The sequence below is a fragment of the Panicum virgatum genome, chromosome 2N (genome assembly GCF_016808335.1).
Source record: "Panicum virgatum strain AP13 chromosome 2N, P.virgatum_v5, whole genome shotgun sequence".
Lineage (NCBI taxonomy): Eukaryota > Viridiplantae > Streptophyta > Magnoliopsida > Poales > Poaceae > Panicum > Panicum virgatum.
Window position 1 is genome coordinate 38,471,835 of NC_053146.1, and position 21,918 is coordinate 38,493,752.

Genomic DNA, 21,918 nt, shown 5'->3' on the forward strand with positions numbered 1-21,918 from the left:
ACTGTCGTCCAGGCGAAGGTCAACGGCGTGTCCGTGAACGCCCCCGTGGGCCGCTGTTGACGCCTACCAACGTCACCACTGAGCGAACAGCAATGACGCCCGCAGACGCCAAGGGGGTGGCAGGTATTTCATGAATCACGAATAAATCCGCAAGCGCATGGAATACCGCTGTAGCATTTTACCCGGGAGTATACCGGGGTGTCATTTATATTTCTGCGGGGAAGGTGGCGAATGGAAGTACATAGGCTAGTTAATGAACTGATCTAGATTGGATATTCAATTGCATAAACAGGGGTAAGATATATAACATGGTAGGAGGTAGTGTGACACACACAAACTACCCTCAGAGATAAATAAATAAAAGATGCTATAGGCAAGGAGAAAGGCAGAAGTTAGAGCTCGAGTCAGATGTGCTAGGCTAGCTACATCTATGCTATCTTATGGTTAGATCGACAGAAGATTAAACTAGTACAACAGGAAGACCGCTCCAATAGCTGGCGGGGGAAACGCGACTACCTATGCAGCTTTATGTACCTCCTACCCCCAATCCAAACCTGGAGGATTATTAGGGCTCGGACAGGGCTGTCACCACCTGCCGGCTACCTCTCGACCCGTGGGAAAGGGCAACATCCAGCAACACTTAGCTAGTCTAGACATCATATCTACATTAGTAAGCGATACTCTAGCATCCCGCGCGGTACCCCCACCCTCCGGATGGACAGACATCACACTAGAGCAAACATACGAATACTGGAACAGTTGCCAGAGTTCTAAAGCCAATATGTTAACCATCGCAAGCATAGGGCGATCATGCAATGCAAGCATCGAATGATAACGCAACCAGATCATGAAATATATATCCGATAACTCAGAACATACTTCAAGCAGATATCAGTAACCATAGTCTAATTCGATTACAAATGACCGAGAATTACAAGAGAGGACTAGAGATGAACCCATACCAGAACTCTTGAGCAACTCCGGGGACTCGATGACTCCTAGACTTCTCCTAAACTCCACTAATCCTATAGGCTAAGCAAGAAAGCTCTTGAGGTAAGTGAGAGGTGTGGTGTGTGTGTATGTGTGTGTGTGTCTTCATTCTCACACCTCCCCTTGTATTTATAGGAGGGAGCCATGACGTTTCTGCAGCTCTTCCACAGCAAACCTTCGTAGAGGACCAGTGGGAAGGCGACACGTGATGAAGTTGAGGCAGTGGGGCCCGTGGGCCCGGTCGGCCGACCGGGCTGGTGGGCCGACGGCCCACAGCCATCCACCATCCCCAGCTTCGTCCAACAGGCTGTCCTAGGCCTCCTCTTGTCCTAACACTCGGGCATAGCCTATTCTAAACCGGTTTGGTTTGAGTTTTGGGCTTCACTTGGTCCATTTGATCTTGAATCTAAGCTCTGATTTTATCTGTGATTTTATGTCGGGCCAAATTGTGCTTGCAACTTGCATATTAGTAGAAAACACATCTTGCATTTTTCTAAAGGTAAATTGTGGTTTAGGGGTTTATTCGGATAAAGATGCGTGTAAGAAATGCAAACTCTCGTGATTTTCTAATCAAATTGATGTTTAGAAATGGTCGTTAGTGAGCGTCAATAGCTGCACCAGCATCCACCTCCGCAGCGCCGGCGACCGACGGCACGACCCCTACATCAACATCCACCTCAAGAAGATGCATAAGGGGTGGCACGCCTCCTGGTTCTACATCAAGACGAGGAGACAACCCCCTTACCACGTTTCACCGGACGGCTCATGACGGAGACACCCCTCTCATGGAAGTTCAGACCGGTGAAGAAGGAGCACAAGAGGCTCGCTGGTCTGCTGACGGCGATCCAACAGCTGAAGGCGCGAGGCCTCACCGGCAGCGGCGCCATTGGCGCATATCACGCGAGGGGGGTTGCGCCCATCATGGCGCGGGCCCTCTCGCTGCACCAAATGGGACTGTCCTGTCGTGGGTGGTGGCCAGGCCCTTAGAAATCCAGCAACGGCTTAAGGAAGCATTCGAGGTTCCTCCTCCGTATCCCGACCCCCAGCAACCACCGATGCTCCCGGAGGCCGGGGCCGTCGTTGTGGTCAGCTTTCACTTCTGTCCGACCCCATGTTTCATTTCCTCTTCTTCCTTTGTTCTTAATTTTTCTTTTGCCGCTTGATTTCCTAGAATCTAACCTCTTTCTTCCTTTCCAATGCGCCATTGCCCGAGGATGCTGCCGCGCATGAGGCGAACCGGCTCGCCGCCGAGGCAAGGACGAAGGAGGAGAAGAAGAAGCTGAAGAAGATTCAGTGAGAGCAGAGGAGACATGACCTCACCAAGCACCGGAAGGCCGGCCTAATCACCACGAATGAGGAGGAGGAGAAGCTGAGCAAGTTGGATGCCGACGATGACGACGACGACGATGGTGATGACGACGTCATGGAGGATGAGGAGGAAGAAGAGGATCCCATCGATTGGGGGCCCTGGCATGCGGCGATGATGGTACCGAGGGAGAGCAATTGTCCTCGGCCACGGTGAGGAAAGATGTCCCTTCCTCGTCGCGGGGGATCCCCGCCTGGGGCGGCGCCGCATCCAGTGCGTGGCAGACGGTGTCAAGGGGGCAGAGCTCCTCCCCTTCCCGGAGGTCGGGGAGGGGCACCGATCAGAAGGACGTGGAGGCCAGCGCCTCCCATGCTGCAGCGGGAGTGCGGAGGGTGTCTTCCACTCTGTCACCGGCAAGTGACCTTGCTCGTTCCGGTGCGCTGCCCAACCCACGTCCGGCCGCGAGCACACTGGGGAAGCGCCATGGCGGCACCGGACCGCCATCTGCGGGGAGGATCCCGAAGCGGTCCCAATCGTCTTCATCCTGGTAAGAGACATGTAATTTGGCGGTGTTGTGTTTCCCCGCGACCGGCTATTCTTGATTAATTTGGCCGAGAAGGCGGACTCTGCTCCCACGGAAACAGCCAGTGCGGCCCCGACGCCTACGGGGGCGGCGGCGGCAGTGTGAACGGCATCGTTCGCCACGGGGACCGTGGCCATGCCGACCCTACTTCTGACGGGTGCGTCAGCCTCGACTCTTCAGCAGAGTGGCATGGCCGCGCCTGCCCGAGGCGACAGCGGGGGTTCGCGCCAACTTGCCCCGATACAGCCCTCCACGCGGGTGGAGATCGATTGGGGGCAGCTCCGAGGCGCGGCGGCGACGATTCGAGTTCTTCGCTCTACTTCGTTAGTTTGCCTCTGACCCCCTCCTGCCTGCACTTGTTAATTTGGCACAGGAGATGCAGATCCGAGATCAGGAGTGCCTGTCCCTGCAGGCGAAGAACCAGGTGATGGTGGAGGAGCACCAGGTGATCGCGGAGGAGCTCGCCTTGGCCCGGCGGGCCCTGGAGGACGAGCACCAAGCGAGGGCGGCGGAGCTCAGCACGATGCGCCAAATCATGGAGGACGCCCACGCCCAGTTGGTTGTTGTCGCCACGGAGCTCAAGCAGACCCGACAGGAGTGGGACGAGCTGTGTGGTGGGCTCTAGACCGCCACGCAGGAGTGCGATGCCGTACGGAAGCGCGACACCACCATACGGAAGCGCGACAGCACTGTCCGGGAGCGCGACACCGCGGTCGCAAGTGCTGGAGAGGCATCGAAGTGAGAGAAGACCACGCTCGCGAGCCTCCAAGGTACCATCCCTATTTTTCTTCCTCTTGTTAGACCGGTCACCTAGCTCGCAATGGTCCTGAGTGCTATTTCCCTCTTCCTCCTTGTCTTTCGGAGACGCTCGAGACGAGGCCGCCAGCCTCCGACAAGAGTTGGCCCGGGTCGAGGGCTTGAAGGAGGACGCCAAGGCGACAGTAGCCTCACTAGCCGTGGAAGTTGCCAATGGTCGTGCCGCCCCGTTAACTTGGAGGGTTCCGTGTTACGTCTTTAGGACGAGGTAGCCGGTAAGTGCCTCGCCCTGTCAGTTTCGATTGAGATTCCAAGGGATCGCTTTTTGACATGTTCCCTCTTCATTTTAGTAGCCGCGAACTCCCTGCACCAATAGGCGGAGTCGGCGTTGTTGACGGTGCGGGAGCCGCTCGAGCGCGAGGTCACTGTCAACGACAACATTCGTCTCGTGGCACGGATCGTGACGGAGGACCTTGGCATGAGTCCTGCCGATGACCCATGGCAGCTCGCGGCCCAGCTTGTCCAGGGTATGGACGAGGCATGAAAGGAGACCGAGACTGCGCGCCAGGAGGCGAAGGCCACGCAGTTCGTCGGGGTGCAGCGCGCCTTTGCCGTCGTGCGCAGCCATTATGCCAACATTGCCCTGGACAAGCTGAGCCAGGGGTTCCCCTCTGATGACACCGACCCCGGGCTCGACGCGATCGAGGAAGATGTTGCTCCGTTCGCCCGGACCCTGGTAGACAAGATGCAGGAGGATGACACTGAAGATCACTAGGCCAGTCTCAGTGGGAGTGTTATAGGAGTGTCATGGACATTAAATTTGCCAACTTGTACCAATAGTATGAGGAGAGATAAGGAGAGAGGAGAGAGGAGTGTCATGAAATGTGAGAGGAGTGTCATCCACTGGCACAGTTCTCAAGTTTTTAGTCTTGGTAAATGTGTCGATGACACTCCCACTGAGACTGGCCTTAGAAAGGTCTGTTCAGGGTCGGGTTGTGTAAACTTTTGGTTTTAGTTGGGCGTTATTGTAAGAACTTTATGGTTGTTTGAATAAGCGTTTGTTTTTCGCAACAAAATGATGTTCATCTCTGACCGCCTGAGTGGTGAATGCGAGTTGTGGACCAAAGCAACATCTCTTGGCCGCGGGTGAGCGAGTGCCGTGGCCGTCGAGGTGTTGGCGTTTGTTGGCGCCTACCAACATCACTACTGAGCGAGCAGCGATGATGCCCGCAGACGCCAAGGGGTGGCAGATATTTTACGAACCATGAATAAATCCACAGGCGCACGGAATACCACTGTAGTATTTTACCCGAGAGTATACCAGGGTGTCATTTATATTTCCGCAGGGAAGGTGGCGAATGGAAGTACATAGGCTAGTTAATGAACTGATCTAGATTGGATATTCAATTGCATAAACAGGGGTAAGATAGATGACATGGTAGGAGGTAGTGTGACACACACACAAACTACCCTCAAAGATAAATAAATAAAAGGTGCTATAGGCAGGGAGAATTGCAGAAGTTAGAGCTCGAGTCAGATGTGCTAGGCTGGCTATATCTATGCTATCTTATGGTTAGATCGACAAGAGATTAAACTAGTACAACAGGGGGACCGCTCCTATAAATGACGGGAGAAGCCCGTTCACCTATGCGGCTCTATGTACCTCCTACCCCCCAATCCGATCGTAGAGGGTTACTAGAACTCGGACAGGGCTGTCACCACCTGCCGGCTACCACTCAATCCGTGGAAAAGGGTGACATCCAGCAATACTTAGCAAGTATAGACACCACGTCTACATTAGTAAGCGATACTCTAGCATCCCGCACGGAGCCCCCACCCTCTGGATGGACAGACATCACACTAGAGCAAACATACGAATATTGAAACAGTTGACAGAGTTCTAAGGCCAATATGTTAACCATCGCAAGCACAGAGCGATCATGCAATGCAAGCATCGAATGATAACGCAACCAGATCATGAAGCATATATCTGATAACTCAAAACATACTTCAAGCAGATATCGGTAACCATAGTCTAATTCTATTACAAACGACTGAAAATTACAAGTGAGGACTAGAGATGAACGCATACCAGAACTCCCGAGCAACTCCGGGCACTCGATGACTCCTAGACTTCTCCTAAACACCACTAATCCTATAGACTAAGTAAGAGATCTCTTGAGGTAAGTGAGAGGTGTACTGGTGTGTGTCTTCTAAATCTTCATCCCCTCCCTTATATTTATAGGAGGGAGGCACGGCCGAGGGGAGCCTCTTCTGCAGCTATGCCTCGGTGAACCGACCTTGTGATCCAATGCCGAGCCTCCACGTGCCTGAGCTATGGCGGTGGGGCCCACGGGCCGGTCGGCCGACCGGGCTGGTCGGTCGAGGGCCCATGGCCACCAACCGCCCCAGCTTCGGCGGGGGGCTGTCCTGGGCCTCCTTGTCCTAACCCCGTGGGGCATGGCCTGTCTTGAGTGGTCTGAACGCGGTTCTTGGGCTACACTTGGTCCGGTTGAGCCTGAATTAGTGCTCTGATTTCATCTGTGATTTTATGTCGGGCCAAAGTGTGCTTGCAAACTGCATTTTAGCTCAAAAACACAACTTGCATATTTTCTAAAGGTGAAGTGTGGTTTAGGGATTTATTTGTATAAAGATGCGTGTAAGAAATGCAAACTCTCATGATTTCTAATCAAGTTGATGCCTAGAAATGGTCGTTAGTGAGCATCAACAACGTTCTCACGATCCGACCCACGGCGTTAGGGATGTGCCAAGGTCGGAAAACTCGGTTCACCTGACCCCAGAGTCATGGAGAGGGAGGAACCAAAATCGAGGGGTATGGTCCCAGCAGCCCCCCGAGTGAATCCCAACCCAAGCGGACGCGGGGGTCAGGGGTCGCTCAGAGAAAAAATGAGAGGAATGAAGTTTTGTGGAACACCTTTATTTTACTATCGCAAGGAGTTTGTACAAACGATTACACTAAGGATAGAAATGACGTAGCTGTTCAATGTTCCATGCTTTGGTGAAGACTTGACCGTCAGTGGTCTGAAGCTTGTACGTGCCGAGTTGTAGCACCTCTGCTACGATGTAGGGACCCTCCCACGGCGGGGAGAGCATGTGGCGGTCCTTTTTGCTCTACACCCGTCACAGTACCAAGTCATCTAAGTTGAATGCATGCCCCCTGACGCGACGGTGGTGGTACCGGTGCAGCGCCTGCTGGTATTTAGCCGATCGTAGCAGCACGACATCGCGTGCTTCATCGAGCTGATCCATGGCGTCCTCAAGGGCGGCATCGGACCCCTGCTCGCTGTCGGCCTTCACTCTCGGGGAGCCATACTCCAGATCAGTCGGCAGGATGGCCTCCGAACTGTACACCATGAAAAATGGCGTGAATCCAGTAGCTCAGCTCGGAGTTGTCCTCATGCTCCACAGGACGGCTGGGAGCTCCGCGACCCATTGCCCCGCAAATTTCTAGATCTGATTGAAAATTTTGGGCTTGAGTCTCAGCATGACCATTCCGTTCGCGCGTTCGACTTGCCCGTTCGTGTGCGGATGCGCCACCGCCGCCCAGTCAACACGGATGTGGTGATCATCACAGAATTCAATGAACTCGTTCCCCGTGAAATTCGTGCCATTGTCCGTGAAGATGGAGTTCGAAACTCCAAAGCGGTGGACGATGTCGAGGAAGAAAGCTGCAGCCTGCGCCGACTTCATTGTCTATGGCGACAAGCAGGTGGGTGAAACCCCTGGGCGCCTTGCTCAAGGGGCCAAACATGTCCAACCCCTAGACCACAAAGGGCCACATGATGGGGATTGTTTGGAGCGCTTGAGCCTGCATGTGGGTCTGCCGTGCATAGAACTGGCACCCTTCGTAGGTGCGTGCGATCTGATTGGCGTCGGCGATCGCCGTCAGCCAATTAAATCCCTGGCGGAACGCATTCCCGTCTAGTGTCCTTAGAGCAGCATGGTGTCCGCAGGCTCCTCAGTGGATGTCGATCTGCAGTTGTCTCCCTTGCTCGATGGGAATGCATCGCTGCAAGATCCTCGCATGGCTCCGCTTGTAGAGCTCTCCGTCAACCAAGACGTAAGATTTGGCGCGTCGGTGTTGACGGTCCTTAAGTCAGAAATAAAGCCATCAAATCCTGCATCTTTTCATAACTTTCAAGCACCAAAAGTAGTTATAGGGCTTAATGCTAACCATTTCCACAAGTTTTGGTGATTCTTGGATTGCAGGCACCCATACCCAGAATAGAGCAAAAATAGACAAAAGACGCAACACACTTGCACAGAATATCCGATACTGCGTCATACCAACAAAGTCGTCCCACAAACCAGACCAAACCGACCAAACCAGCCCCGGTACCGACCAATCTGACATCAGGACCCACCAAGTAGAGACCCAGACGAAGGCGGTGGCCAGAGGCGGCCATAGGGGTTCGGCCGACCCCACATGGCAGGGGCTCAGGCTGAGTTTTGGCGGGAACGTCGTTCTTATCCTCCAGAAGGCGGTTATCAATGTTCCCATATATGTTGATGGCGGGAACCGACCTTTGGGGCAATAAAAGGAGCCCCCACACACCCTCTCAAGGCATCACCATTCCCATTCCATTCTCATACACTTCGATGAGGAGAAGTAGTAGTAGTGTTCCACTTGTATCTTTAGAGTAGGGAGTGTGCGAGGAGGAGGATCGGAGAAGAGCCGGACTTGTCGGCCTCTCTTCGTCTTGTACCTCGACGGGTACGAATCACTTGAGTAAGTATCCGGAGTTCATCTTCTGTTAAGTTCTTGGTTAAGTATTCTTAAGTTATTTATTCGTTTATGGGTTCATCGTACGTTCTTGTAACGTATGCTCTGGTAGAGGGCCCCTAATAAAGATGGGTAACCCTGTACGCCGGTAGAGTAGTAATCGAAGGATTAGACGTGGTGTCTAGGCCCTAGATTGCCTTTGTTTGCCTCGTACTCTACAGTATTGCGGGGTAGACCACAAGTGGTGACAGCCCTGTCGGTCCGCTACGAAGCTGTTTCGTGGTTAGTGCACTCTCCCCTGTCCGGGTACGGCGTAGAGCAACAAGCTGGAGGTCCCTAACAGTACCTGGGTCAGACCGGTGCCCGAAGTAAACGAGTGAAAGCCTAAGTCTACCTTACCTTGATCCTTATCTTTAGATAAACCACACTACCAAAAGCTCTCCTACTTCTTGTTCTCCTGGGTTAAGCTAGCCAGAAGGTCGTTACACATCCGTTCCCTGTGAAAATTACGATACCCTGAATACTTCCGGGTGAAGTGCTACAACGGTATCTTCCGTGCGCTTGCGGATTGTTCTGTGAACGTTAAGAAATACCAATAAGCATTTCTAGCGCCGTTGCCGGGGAACGGTTGCTATAGTTATCTTCGAACCTAGTTTGCACGTGTATCTTTTCTTTTACCTTTCTCTTTCTTTTATCCTTTTCCATGAATTCCCTTTCTATCAACCAATTCTCTGCTCCCAAGGGTGAGTTTGCAGAGCCACCACAATCTTCGAAGCCAATCACAGCTTCTAGCTTTGAACTCCGCCTTGGCTTCATAGCCATTGTTCGGGAACAATCCTTCTCGGGTTTTGATGATGAAAACCCCTACCACCACCTACGAGAGTTCGAGCAGCTGTGCTCATGTCTGTCAATCGCAGGAATGGCACAAGAAACACTTCGGTGGAAGTTGTTTCCTTTCTCTCTTGCTGAGAGAGCGAAACAATGGTACGCCCATAATGTAGGGTAGGTAAATGGAGAATGGGAAGAGCTAAGAGATAGGTTCTGTCTTGCGTTCTTGCCGATTGCTCACAATGCTTCCCTACGAAAAGAGATCCTCGACTTTTGTCAGGATGAGAAGGAGTCCATAGGTGCAGCCTGGGCCAGGTTTTCCAAGCTAACTCATGCTGGTCCAAACTTGTCTATCCGTGACCACGTGTTGCTTCAACACTTCTGGTTAGGGCTTAGCAAGGAAACTGCCCTACAGCTTGATATCACCGCTGGAGGGCCGTTCACACATAAAACCACAGCCGAAGGAGAAACTCTCTTGGATCGTATCCTAGAGAACACATCCTTCACTGAAACCCTTCCGTCAGTGGAATCCTCAAGCCATGAGGAAGTTTCGCTGGTTGATTCTACATCCCCATCACCCATTCACTTAGAACCAACCACCGAACCTTCCCCCGAACCAGAAACGATGGAGGAAGAAGAAATTCAACCTCCAAAGTTTCCTTTCAACATCGAGGAGGATATTTTTCAAAACTTTGGAAACACCTCGATGTATCTTCGTGAGAAGAGACCACCAGTTCCTAAAGAACCCATACCCCCTTCGGATAAAGCTTCCTTGAAAAAGGCAGTCAAAGGGGTAACGGCTGTCATAAACAGTGATTGGGAACACGAAGGGGAAATGTCACCCGAAGCAATTCGGATCCAAAACCCCTCGTACTCCCTTCCCTGTTTCATCCAAGGAACTGCTATCTCAGTTCTCTACAGCCCTACGGTTGGAGCGAACATCATGTCTGCATCTTATGCGCTTAGCCATCTAAGCGACAACCCTTTCCTCCCAACCTCAAGATCCCTATGGATTGGACCATGTTCCACCATTGAAGGGATCGGAATCTTGCATAACGTACCCGTTTGGTACGATAAAGCTGAGATTGCCCTAGACTTCCATGTCTTCGAAGTCCAAGACTTCGATGTCTTAATCAAGCAACCCATCGAGAAGTTGTTCCAAATCATCTCCTCATCAGGAACCCTCGATCTTGGGGGTAGAGATTTTAGCACGCCGATCTTTCAGTCAAAGGATTCCTTGGCCGAATCTATGCCCCAAGAAGAACAAGATGACGAAGTGCAAGCCTTTTTCCCTGCTGAAACTCCTGAGTCTTCTTTAGAAAAAGATTCTAGACTTTTCATTCAAGAAGAAGACGATCAGGAAGAAACCTTTAAGTTACCAACGTTTCAACAAAATTCTTCACAAAGGAGCCTCAACGATGAATTTAGGGAAAATGCTTTCGCCACTCCTATCCCTTGCTTAGAAACTCCAATGGAGGAGCTTCATGTGGACCACGATATGCTCGAGGAAGTGAAGTTTGTATCCCTGTTCATTTCATCTAACCCTATCTCTCATCTTTATGAAACTGAACAACTTGCATCGCCCTAGAGAAAGTTTAATCCTTGTCCCTCTGGCCCAATGTTTCACTTTGAATCTCTTGAAAAGGAGAACTTTTGTGCCATGGACCTTCCTCAGACTCTGTAATCCAAGACAGAAAAGTCCACAAATAAACACGAAACCTTTTAGTCTCCTCAAGATTCGTGCCCAAATAAGGACTCTCCAGAGTTCATCTCGCTTAGAGCCACGTGCTCCCACCAGGATTCCAACCACCTCTTGAACTTTCCTAGTAAAATGTATAGAAGGATGGTTGTAGATGCTTTCGTTTATCGTAAGCATAGCAGGTTTCGTGGAAGCACTATGGCACTAACCTTGCAGCTCGAACGCAATCAACGAATGGTGGTGAAGGTGGGAACTACATCACCAATATTAGCTACAGGAAGAAGCCCCCATGGTCAAGCTTATGACCCTAAACAAAGCACTACCGGGAGATAACCCGACTATAAAAAAATCTTTCTAAAAAAAGAGCATGTTTATAGGGCAGTATGCACCTTCGGGTATTTTTTGTCACTAACCCTTTCAGGTTAAGATAGAGATGGCAGCGGATCGGGTTCGGTGCGGGTATCCGCGGATTTCGGTTTTTCGGGTTTCGGGTTTGGTGTTGGTTTTTCGCTCATGGTTTTCAGGTTCGGGTTTGGGTTTGGTTTCGGATTCGGTTTTGGGTTTTGTTTTCCACCCGTGGATATCCAATGGATATCCGAAATAAATTATTTGGAATTAAAACTCATGTTTTATAATATGTTAATGATAATTTGTTTACTTAGACTATTAAATTTATTGAAAGTTGAGTCATGAAAATATTTATTATTTGTTGCCTCTTGTTTATACATGTGAATATGTGTATATTTATCCGCGGGTTTCGGGTATCCATTCGGGTTTCGGGTATCCGCGGGTTTGGTTTTGGTGAAGGATTTCCACCCGAATCGGTTTCGGGTTCGGGTTTCGATTTCGGGTTTCGGTTTTGGGTGCACGGAGACTCCACCCGATCCGAACCCGACCCGTTGCCATTCTTAGGTTAAGATTAAAAAGAACGAAGGACATACGAAGCCCAAGAACATGGGGACTGCTCCAACAGAATGCTGGGGATTACTCTGAAGGAAACACCAACACCACACACTTGACTCTTGGTGTCCCGACACACAAAAGTTCAAGTGTGGGGGAAGTTGGTGGGCAAATCAATGCGACTTCTATTCAAGGAGTATCCTAGTTTACAGAAGGATCAGCTCTCGCTTACTTAAAAAAAAGAGAAAGAAAAAAAAGAGAGAAGGAGAAAAAATAAAAAAAAAGTATAGAAAGAAAAAAAATGAAAAGAAAAAAAAAGAGAAATGAGCGAGGAAGGGACTAAGGGTGAGCATGCAGGACCCACGTGAGTCAAAGGCTGCCATGTGCGCATGCCTTCAAGCTCCGGCCTTACACATCAGCAGAAAAACATTATGGTGCCTAGCTCCACCCATCCTTGCCCTCACGCGTGCTTGCAAAGCATAGACATAATCCTCATCCACTGCAAGCCTTGCGTAGCCTCAATCTAGCAACTCCTGCATACAGAAAGCAAGAGGAATACTCCTCTTTCTTTCCAAGACTCTGTTGCTCCACCCTGTTCAGCATTTGCTCACATGCATACTAGGGAACGCACCTTGCATCACCAATCCTGCATCATCGTGCCAATGGAGCATGCCACCAAGACCCAAGGTTCCTGCACACTAGCCGTGTGTGTGACCCAGCATTGCTATCACCTGAGTCAGCATGGTCTATGTGCCCTCCTCTACTTTAGCTCGCATCAAAAACGGAGGAATCATCGACATCCAAATATGACCATGCTACCACTTCAACAATATCAAGACATCCATCCTACATGCAGATGGTAAGTGCACTCAGGTATGTAACCCCGAGTTCATCAATCTCCTTTTTTAACATAACTTGATCTTCGAAATTCATGCTTCCTTTGTTTTTGCTCGTATGCTCTGGTTTGGATGTCTTCTAGCTAGATGCATCCATAGGCTTTTTAAATTAAGCATGGTGCTTAGGTTAAAGCAGCCTTCTTTAATCAAATTAGACATGGTGTCGAGTTTGGTTAATGAGCCATTGAGTTAATACTATCATGAACTTTGGATGCATATCTTTTTGTGGACTAACCCCTGCAGGAAATGTTCAAAATTTGACGGGTAAGTCCTCAAATTCATGATGGAGATAAACAAAGGCACAGGAGGCACATCAATAAAAATTGCACAACATGCAAGGGAAGCACAGATCACCTTCCCAAGGTGCACTGTGTATATTGTCAAAATGCTCCTTTACGTTTGTGAAAGTTTTATCCCAGCCTTGTTTAAAAATAAAAATTTGGTGAACAACAACAAAAAAAGAGAGATAAATATCTGTTGATAACCAAAAAAGAGGAAATATCTCTCTTTAGAAAAAAAATAAAATAAAATAATGGCAAGCAACCTGGGATCCATGCAACTTGAACTTTGGAATCTGATTTTAATTAAGCATGGATATGAACAACAAATAAAAAATGATGAAATTCTTTCAAAGAAAAATTCGAATATTTGTTGTCCACTAACTTTTTGCAGGGAATGAAAAAAAAACAACTCAGAAGCAGCATGAACATCCTTAACACTCAAACAACCCTCCTTGGTCCAAGAAGGAGACAGGCGCACTAGGAGCCAAACAGAACAAAATGCAAGGTTTGGCTTTATGAATATAGAGCCTAACTCTTGCATCTTTGTTTAGTGATCGGTAAGTTCCATCAGGTAAATACCCCACATACCTTGTGCATCCTCGTTCATTTCTTCACCCTGCAAAGTTACCCATGATGCCTAGCTTGCCATCATAAAAAGAAAATAAAAAACATACATATAATGAAAATAATAATAAAAAGAAACTTAGGCACTTAAGCATTTCATGCACCTTGCCTCAATAAAAATTTGACTCCCCGGTGATCCAACACTAGCAGAGTTCTTGTTTGTATTGTTTTTCTTTTGAATAAAAAGTAGGTACAAGAATAAGTGTGGGGGAGATCTTTCAAACACCATTTACAAAGTCATTTGAGATCCCTCCCCCAACATGTTGCACAACATCGATGGTCTAGCACACTGAAAAGCGGGACAGATGGGATCCAGAGAAGGATGACCGAACCTCTGGTTCGATCAAACCAACTCTGATTTCCCGCAGTCTTCACTTCTTCCTCTTCAAACGATGGTTTGTGCAAAACACTCCTCATACTCCCTAAGTCTTTGAGTTTAATTGAATTCAATGCTAATCACTAAAATTGAACTCAACAAATCTTGCTAATCTCATGCACTCCATGCACCTCATGATATACTTGCATACTCTTTATTCCTTGACTTTCACCTTGTTCTTGTGAACTAAAACATGATAGGGAACCCATGCTATCTAATAATTGAGTTTTGAGATATGGTTAAAATGAATGGAACCTAGTTCTTCCTTGCAAAGTACTTGGGATTTCTTTATAAAATTAAAACAAAAAAATTCAATAGCATGGCTCCTCATTTGTTTATGAAATTCCTATCCAAGGCCATATGTTGTTCGGAATTGAAAACCCTCTACATATGCAACTTGTTATCTCATTGAGCTTTGTCAAATTGTTGTGACCCTTTGTGAGATATATTTCATACTCCCATGATCAAGATCACATACACTCCACATATATTCTGCCAACTTCTACAATGGAAGTTGCTCGAGAACATTTCACCCATCCATCCATTTTCATCCCAGTAAATAAAACTCTATTTTATTCATGACTACTCTCTCCAAGTTATCATTTCAAAATGAAAGACATGGGCTATGCAAAAAGAAATAAATGCCATGCTCAAGAAAGCATGATGAAAAAAAAGGAGTGTTGGACACATGAAGGTCCAAAGTATATATAAAAATAAGAAAGAGAGTTGGACACATGAAGGTCCAAGTATTCAAAGAGAGAGAGAGAGAGAGAGAGAGAGAGATATCCCATGTCCAAAGAGAGAGAGAGAGAGAGAGAGAGAGAGAGAGAGAGAGAGAGAGAGATAGTTCATGAAAGGAGTCCACACACCATCCATACAAAAAATGTTCACACACATGTACATCTTGATCAAGGTTTATGACGTGTTTCTCCTTCGGATCCAGTTTTTGATTTAGCAACATATGAGGAACAAATGTGCCTTCAACTTTCTCCCTACCCTGAGCTCCACATAAAAACCTTTCTAGAGATAGGAGAAAAAGACGGCAACAATTTGCCTTGGTGAGGAAACCAAAAAGCAAAAAGAGAGATCTAAGAGAACTAACTGAGGAGCTAAGCTATGTTTGATTTTGAAAATTCATAAAACCCAAGTTTCTGAGTAAGAGAGACTAAGGAACCTGAAGTTTAAACCGTTCTAAGTTTCAACTATCAAGGTAAGCATGGTAGACACTTAAAAAGTTCACAAGTCTGGGAGAAAACTTGGAATAACTTGTATGCAGGTTTCTTCAAGGGAGTTGCATCCACCTTAGTCTTCGACTCTTTACTTGAGGACGAGCAAAGACTAAGTGTGGGGGTGTTGTTGACGGTCCTTAAGTCAGAAATAAAGCCATCAACTCCTGCATCTCTTCATAACTTTCAAGCACCAAAATTAGTTATAGGGCTTAATGCTAACCATTTCCACAAGTTTTGGTGATTCTTGGATTGCAGGCACCCATACCCGGCAAAGGCAAAGATCATATTTGCCGAGTGCCCGTGGTCTGGCACTCGGCAAAGTTCGCGACACTCGGCGATTATTGGTTTTTCGGTAGTGCACCCATACCCGGAATAGAGCAAAAACAGACGAAAGACACAACACACTTGCACAGAATATCCAATGCTGCGTCATACCAACAAAGAGGGCCCACAAACCAGTCCAAACCGACCAACCCAGCCCCAGCACCAACCAATCTGACATCAGGACCCACCAAGCAGAGACCCAGACAAAGGCGGTGGCCAGAGGAGGCGATAGGGGTTCGGCCGACCCCACATGGCAGGGGCTCAGGCTGAGTTTTGGCGGGAATGTCGTTCTTATCCTCCAGAATGCGGTTATCAATGTTCCCATTTCTGTTGATGGCGGGAACCGACCTTTGGGGCTATAAAAGGAGCCCCCACACACCCTCTCAAGGCATCACCATTCCCATTCCATTCTCATACACTTCAAGGAGGAGAAGTAGTAGTAGTGTTCCACTTATATCTTTAGAGTAGGGAGTGTGCGAGGAGGAGGATCGGAGAAGAGCCGGACTTGTCGGCCTCTCTTCGTCTTGTACCTCGACGGGTACGAATCACTTGAGTAAGTATCCAGAGTTCATCTTCTGTTAAGTTCTTGGTTAATTATTCTTAAGTTATTTATTCATTTATGGGTTCATCGTACGTTCTTGTAACGTATGCTCTGGTAGAGGGCCCCTAATAAAGACGGGTAACCCTGTACACCGCTAGAGTAGTAATCGAAGGATTAGACGTGGTGTCTAGGCCCTAAATTGCCTTTGTTTGCCTCGTACTCTACAGTATTGCGGGGTAGACCGCAGGTGGTGACAGCCCTGTCGGTCCGCTATGAAGCTGCTTCGTGGTTAGTGCACTCCCCCCCTATCTGGGTACGACATAGGGCAACAAGCCGGAGGTCCCTAACTGTATCTGGGTCAGTCCGGTGCCGAAGTAAATGAGTGAAAGCCTAAGTCTACCTTACCTTGATCCTTATCTTTAGATAAACCACACTACCAAAAGCTCTCCTACTTCTTGTTCTCCTGGGTTAAGCTAGCCAGAAGGTCGTTACACATCCGTTCCCTGTGAAAATTTCGATACCCTGAATACAACCGGGTGAAGTGCTACAATGGTATCTTCCGTGTGCTTGCGGATTATTCTGTGAACGTTAAGAAATACCAATAGTCGGGCGAGCCGGCGGGCCTCTGTCCGGTCGACGGGGAGAGTGTTGTGGAGGAAGTATCTAATGTAGGGCTCTCTCCAGTCACCTGCGGGATTAGGAGCTGGCTCCTGCTCCTCGTCCAGCTCCATGACTTCGGCGTCAGGAAGGGGAGGCATTGACCTCCAAGTCCCCGAGCCCTTTTCAGGAGGGTCGGGGCTGTGTGAGGACGGCTGTTGGACCCCCGCCTTTTCCGAGGTCGCGTTGGGGTCGGCGGCGTCGAGAGTCGTGGGGCGAGCCCCCACGCCCTCACCTGACATACTGACCCCCGACTCTTCTTCCTCCTCGAAGCGAACGGTGGGTTTGTACAGATCGCTGGCAAAGATACCGCTGGGGACGGGTGTTGACAGCCATAAATTCACATTCTAGCCGTCGACTTCTCGAAAATAAAATGAGCTTTACACCATGTTCCAGTCATTTTGTTTATTTCTCACGAGTTCCACAAGTTTTGGATGAGTTTTGATTTCAGGAACAAGTGTACCAAAATTGAGCAGAATTGGGCAAAAACCCAGGCCGACCGGCCTCTCCTAGGCCGGTTGGCCTGGCACCTCTGAAGACAGGGTCCCGGCTTTGATCCAGGGCCAATGTGACACACTCACAATGCCTCTGAGTCGTGGATTGGGTGATGGTTTGATAAGTGGACCGAAAGGCTTGCACAAAGATCAAAGGACCCACAACTCAGTACAAACTCGGGTCCAGGTCATCGATCCACCACTCTGGCAAGATCACAAGTGTGCAGAGGGAACGTCGGCAAAACGGAGGGCCGAGATGGGCCAGAGGGAGGCTGGCCGGCCTCCCCTAGGCTGGCCGGCCAACAACTGGCCGGCCTCCCCTAGGCTGGCCGGCCAACAACCTCGCGCATTGAATCTACACAACGAATACCGACCCCAGGAGACGATCAGGAGCGTCCACGCAAAGGCGATGGCCAGATGGCGACAACCCCAGGCCGGCCGGCCTAGGGGAGGCCGGCCGTCCCCACTTTGCAGTCCCTCAAGCCCCAGCTTCGCATGGAAGACAAGCACACTGACCTTACTTGCTTACAACTGACGCCAACTGCTTTACCAGCCAGGAACCGACCTTGGAAGCCTATAAATAGAAGACCCATCCATCACTTGTAACACACACCATTGGAGCTCTTCTCTCTTCACTTTTACTTTCTAGAGTAGGTTAGTAGCTTGGGAGTTAGAGTCGAGTCGAGCTTGCTCGGGATTCCGAAGGCGTCGGAAGTCTGGTATAGCTCTTGTATCTTTCTTTTGACAATATCAATATAAGTTATCTTCTTTACTTTTTTGAGTCAGCTTTACTTTCTATTGTCTTGTATCCTCTTTGAGTCTGAGTGTTTAGCTCGAGCGCAGAAGTTTTCCTTTAGCTTAGGCTAAGTTATCTCTCTAGTAATCGGGATCTTATCTTACGGGTTTTCTCGTTCGGACTAGAGTATCTCAAGTTAGTGCTCTAGGTTGAGGGGGATTTCTCTCGAAGGCCTCTAGAGAAATCCTAACACCGAGTGCAGACGTGTTGTCTGACCTTAGTGTTAGCTAGAAAGTGTGTTCCACCCCACGGAACTATTGTGGTAGGCGGTAGGTGGTGACAGCCCTATCCGTCCCTTGTAGTCCACCACGCTCGGGTGTTTTCAGAGCAGTAGTGCAGGTTGCCATTGGACTCCCCTCTCGTCCCTTTCTGAAGTCCTTCCTCTTCCAGCCGCCGAAGTAAGCTCTGCTTTTCCGAAGACAAGTTAGGTGTTTAGTCTGATCTAGAGAGGTTAGCTCGATAGTTCAGAATTGTATCAGGTGTCTTATCTCGCTCGTTGTCCTCCCAGCTGCTACCACTCTAAGGAGTTGAACCTCCGTGTGTCACACGGTCATTATCTGGCCATTTATGTTATCTACCTATCTGGCTTACCCCCGTCTAGTTAGTCGGTTGATTAAGCTAGAACGGTTATCATTCGATTTACGATACTCTTTACCATAGTGCTTCCCTGAGGAAAAATACAATACCCTGGAATACTCTAAGGTAAAGTGCTACAGCGGTGACTCTGTGCGCTTGCGGAATATCTATTCTGTTGGGCATAAGAAATGCCAACAAGCATTTCTGGCGCCGTTGCCGGGGAAACAATTGGCTAAAGATATCGTAGATAGTTTGATAAACTTTACTAGTTTGTCACCACTAACCCTAGCGGGTTTATCATTGCTCTCTCTATCTTTTGATCGATGCAGAGCAGTGCATGACTGGTTTTGACCTACCAAGTAACTTCAACCCAAATCCAGAAAGAATAGGGAGAATCGTGAGACGCCGCGTCGTCCCACCACAGAAGAAACTCACTTGGCCCCAAGGTTCCCCATCCAATTCAGCCTCCTCATCCATGGCTCAGAAGACTCTTCGTCAGTTCTCTGCCCCGTCCAGTAGCCACATCCCTACTGGATTGAACCAAAACCAAGCCGGCGATGACGGCTTTGAGCTGAAGACTGGACTGATGAATATGGTCCAGGCAAGTCCGTTCTACGGAAAGGCATTCGAGGATGCCAATGCCCATCTGTAGAACTTCCTGGAGGTGAGAAACACTATCAACCCCAAAGGAACTACACTGGATATCATCCGCCTTCGGCTGTTTCCGTTCTCACTGCTCGGGAAGGCCAAGACGTGGTTCTATTCCAACAAGGAAGCTTTCACAACGTGGGAAGCTTGTTCGAATGCATTCCTAGCAAAGTACTTTCCAGTGGGCAAGACCAATGCCCTCCGGAATAGGATCACCGGAATTCTACAATTACTGGATGAGAGCATCCCAGAAGTCTGGGAACATCTCCAGGAATACATTCAAGCATGCCCACATCACGGCATAGAAGAGTGGCTGATTATTCAGAACTTCTTCCATGGCCTGAATCAGCAAGCACAGGACCACGTTGACACAACAACGGGTGGTTCCTTCCTTTCTCTCGACGTTACGAGAGCGAAGACGCGGATTGACAAGATAGCTTCCAACCAGAGTTGGAAAGGAGAAAGGCAGCCAACCCGTCCCAGGGGCGTGCATCAGATCGACAGTGTCGACATGTTAGCTACCAAGATGGATCTTTTGATGAAGAAGCTAGAATCTCCGAACCAGGAGGTTAATCAAGTTTCAGAGTCTCGGATGACATGTGAAATATGTGGCGAGACTGGGCATTCGGGCAACTCGTGCCCATTAACTCAAGAGGATGCAAACTTCGTTGGGAGCAACAACAATCCCAACTCAGGATTTCGTCCTCAGCAGGGTTGGAACTCCAAGCCCAACCTCCCCTTCGGTCAACAACAAGGTATGAATTTCAATAACAGTTTTCAACCCACATTAAAAGACCTAGTGTACGGCCAAAAGCAAATAAATGACAACATTAGTAAGAAATTCCTTGCTAATGAAAAAATTTTAGAGCCCATGGCTGTACAGCTAGAGGGATTTAACTCTGTTATTAAAAACCAACTGAGCTTTAACAAAATGATAGAAACTCAAGTAGCTCAGCTTGCATCTTCTTGTCCTAACGCTAACTCGGGAAAATTACCCGGGCCACCGGAAGTTTACCCGAAAGAAAACGTTAGTGCGGTGACCACGCGTGGTGGTAAAACCACGCGAGAACCACCTTTTCCACAAGATGCAGGAAGTCAGCGGAAGACCGCAACCGCTAGCCATACCGAAGTTGATGATGAAGTGCAGGAGGAGGCCGTCGAATTCAACACTTCTGCTACCCAGGAAGACCCCGTGGAACCCCCTAGAACTTCACGGGACTATCACGACACAACTGCCTTACTGTTTCTAGAGCAGATAAGGAAGCCGGTGGCCGACAAACAATTTGGAAAGTTCATCGAGGTAATATAGAAGTTGCATGTAAATATACCACTTCTTGACGCTATGCAGGCACCCACATATACCAAGTATACCAAGGATATTCTTGGGAACAAGCGGACGCTGCCCACCACTGAGGTCGTGCAGTTAACAGAAGAGTGTAGCGCTGCTATACTCGATCCTCTCCTGGTGAAGAAGAAGGACCCAGGCTGCCCTACCATCACATGCTCGATCGGGGCCCAACACTTTTCGAATGCCCTCTGCGACTTGGGAGCAAGTGTTAGTGTCATGCCAAAGGTAGTTTATGATAAACTTAACCATCATGCACTTGCCCCTGCTGCCATGTGTTTGCAGCTAGCGGACCAGATGGTTCGCTACCCCGCAGGAATAGAAGAGAACATTCCGGTCAAAATCCGGAATTTCTTCATTCCCGTCGACTTCGTCGTGCTCGACATGGAAGTCGACACCAAGATGCCTCTCATCCTGGGCAGGCCGTTCTTGAGTACAGCAAACGCACACATCGATGTGGGAGCTCTGGAAATCCAGCTCAACATCAATGGTCAGAAGGAGAAGTTCGCCTTCAAATCGAAGGTCGAACAATGCTCAGAAGTCAAGGAGGTCCACCAAAAAAAGAATCCCAAGAAAGAGACGAAGAAACCATCGCTTCCAAACATCGAAGCCCTCATCGAATTTGTACTGAGCCTGCGGATTCAGGAGGAGTTACAAATTTAGGAGGAAGCGAAGCAAATCAAGCTTCATAATCAAAGGAACGCGAAATGAAGAATCCAACGTAAGAAATTTTTGGAGTCACAGAAGACAAAGGTCGAAACACCACCCACACCCAAGAAAGTGTGGCGGAAGAAAGTGTCATCGCCAAAGACACCATCCAGCGACGACACCCAAACCAAAACAATTGAGAGTCCAGCTCCGGACTCAAAACCCGAGCCCTCACCATGAGGTACGTGGCACATATCCATCATCGCATTGCATATAGGATAGTTTAAATTTTCTCTTACATAAATTTCATTTCACTCCTGCATAACTATGTTTGAATTTTAACCAATGCATGTTTAAACTTTAAGAGTCTGCATCCATAGAACTTCACAGAAATTTTTTGAAAATTTTTGGCCGAGTACCAAGCCGGCCGGCCCCACTTAGGCCGGCCAGCCGCACCTTTTCTTCTCTGGCCAGGAGCAGCAGGGAGTGGGTTCTTGGAGTAATTAAGAAGCAAAGGAAAAAGGGGGGAGCATGGGAGCATGCAGAGGCAGGCCGAACGGCTCCATCAAGGCCGGCCGGCTTGTGCCCTCCGCTCATGTCCCATCACCACCGACGAAGGCACGTTACCTGCAGGTCTAGGAGCATAGGTCGCCGCTGTGGCCCGTTCGCCGCCGATC

The 21,918-nt window shown here is 48.9% G+C and overlaps 1 protein-coding gene, 1 long non-coding RNA gene and 1 other non-coding gene across 4 annotated transcripts; 1 reads left to right on the forward strand and 2 right to left on the reverse strand.

Moving 5' to 3' along the window:
• Positions 1–1,751: 1,751 nt before the first annotated feature.
• Positions 1,752–4,711, forward strand: LOC120660381. Of its 2 annotated transcripts, none has more exons than XR_005669568.1 (4): positions 1,752–2,843; positions 3,253–3,649; positions 3,744–3,910; positions 3,986–4,711. It is a non-coding gene; the product is annotated as an uncharacterized LOC120660381 (long non-coding RNA). The 2 variants fall into 2 exon arrangements; XR_005669569.1 differs by lacking the exon at positions 1,752–2,843 and adding an exon at positions 2,869–3,202 and having other exon boundaries at positions 3,292–3,649.
• Positions 4,712–6,776: 2,065 nt separating this feature from the next.
• Positions 6,777–7,346, reverse strand: LOC120662583. Its single transcript, XM_039941700.1, has 2 exons — positions 7,171–7,346; positions 6,777–6,999 (listed from the first exon to the last, which is right to left on the reverse strand). Exons 1-2 carry the CDS (start codon positions 7,344–7,346, stop codon positions 6,777–6,779), a joined length of 399 nt encoding a protein of 132 aa, XP_039797634.1.
• Positions 7,347–19,444: 12,098 nt separating this feature from the next.
• Positions 19,445–19,551, reverse strand: LOC120663084. The gene has a single exon (XR_005670309.1). It is a non-coding gene; the product is annotated as a small nucleolar RNA R71 (small nucleolar RNA).
• Between the last annotated feature and the right edge of the window lie 2,367 nt (positions 19,552–21,918).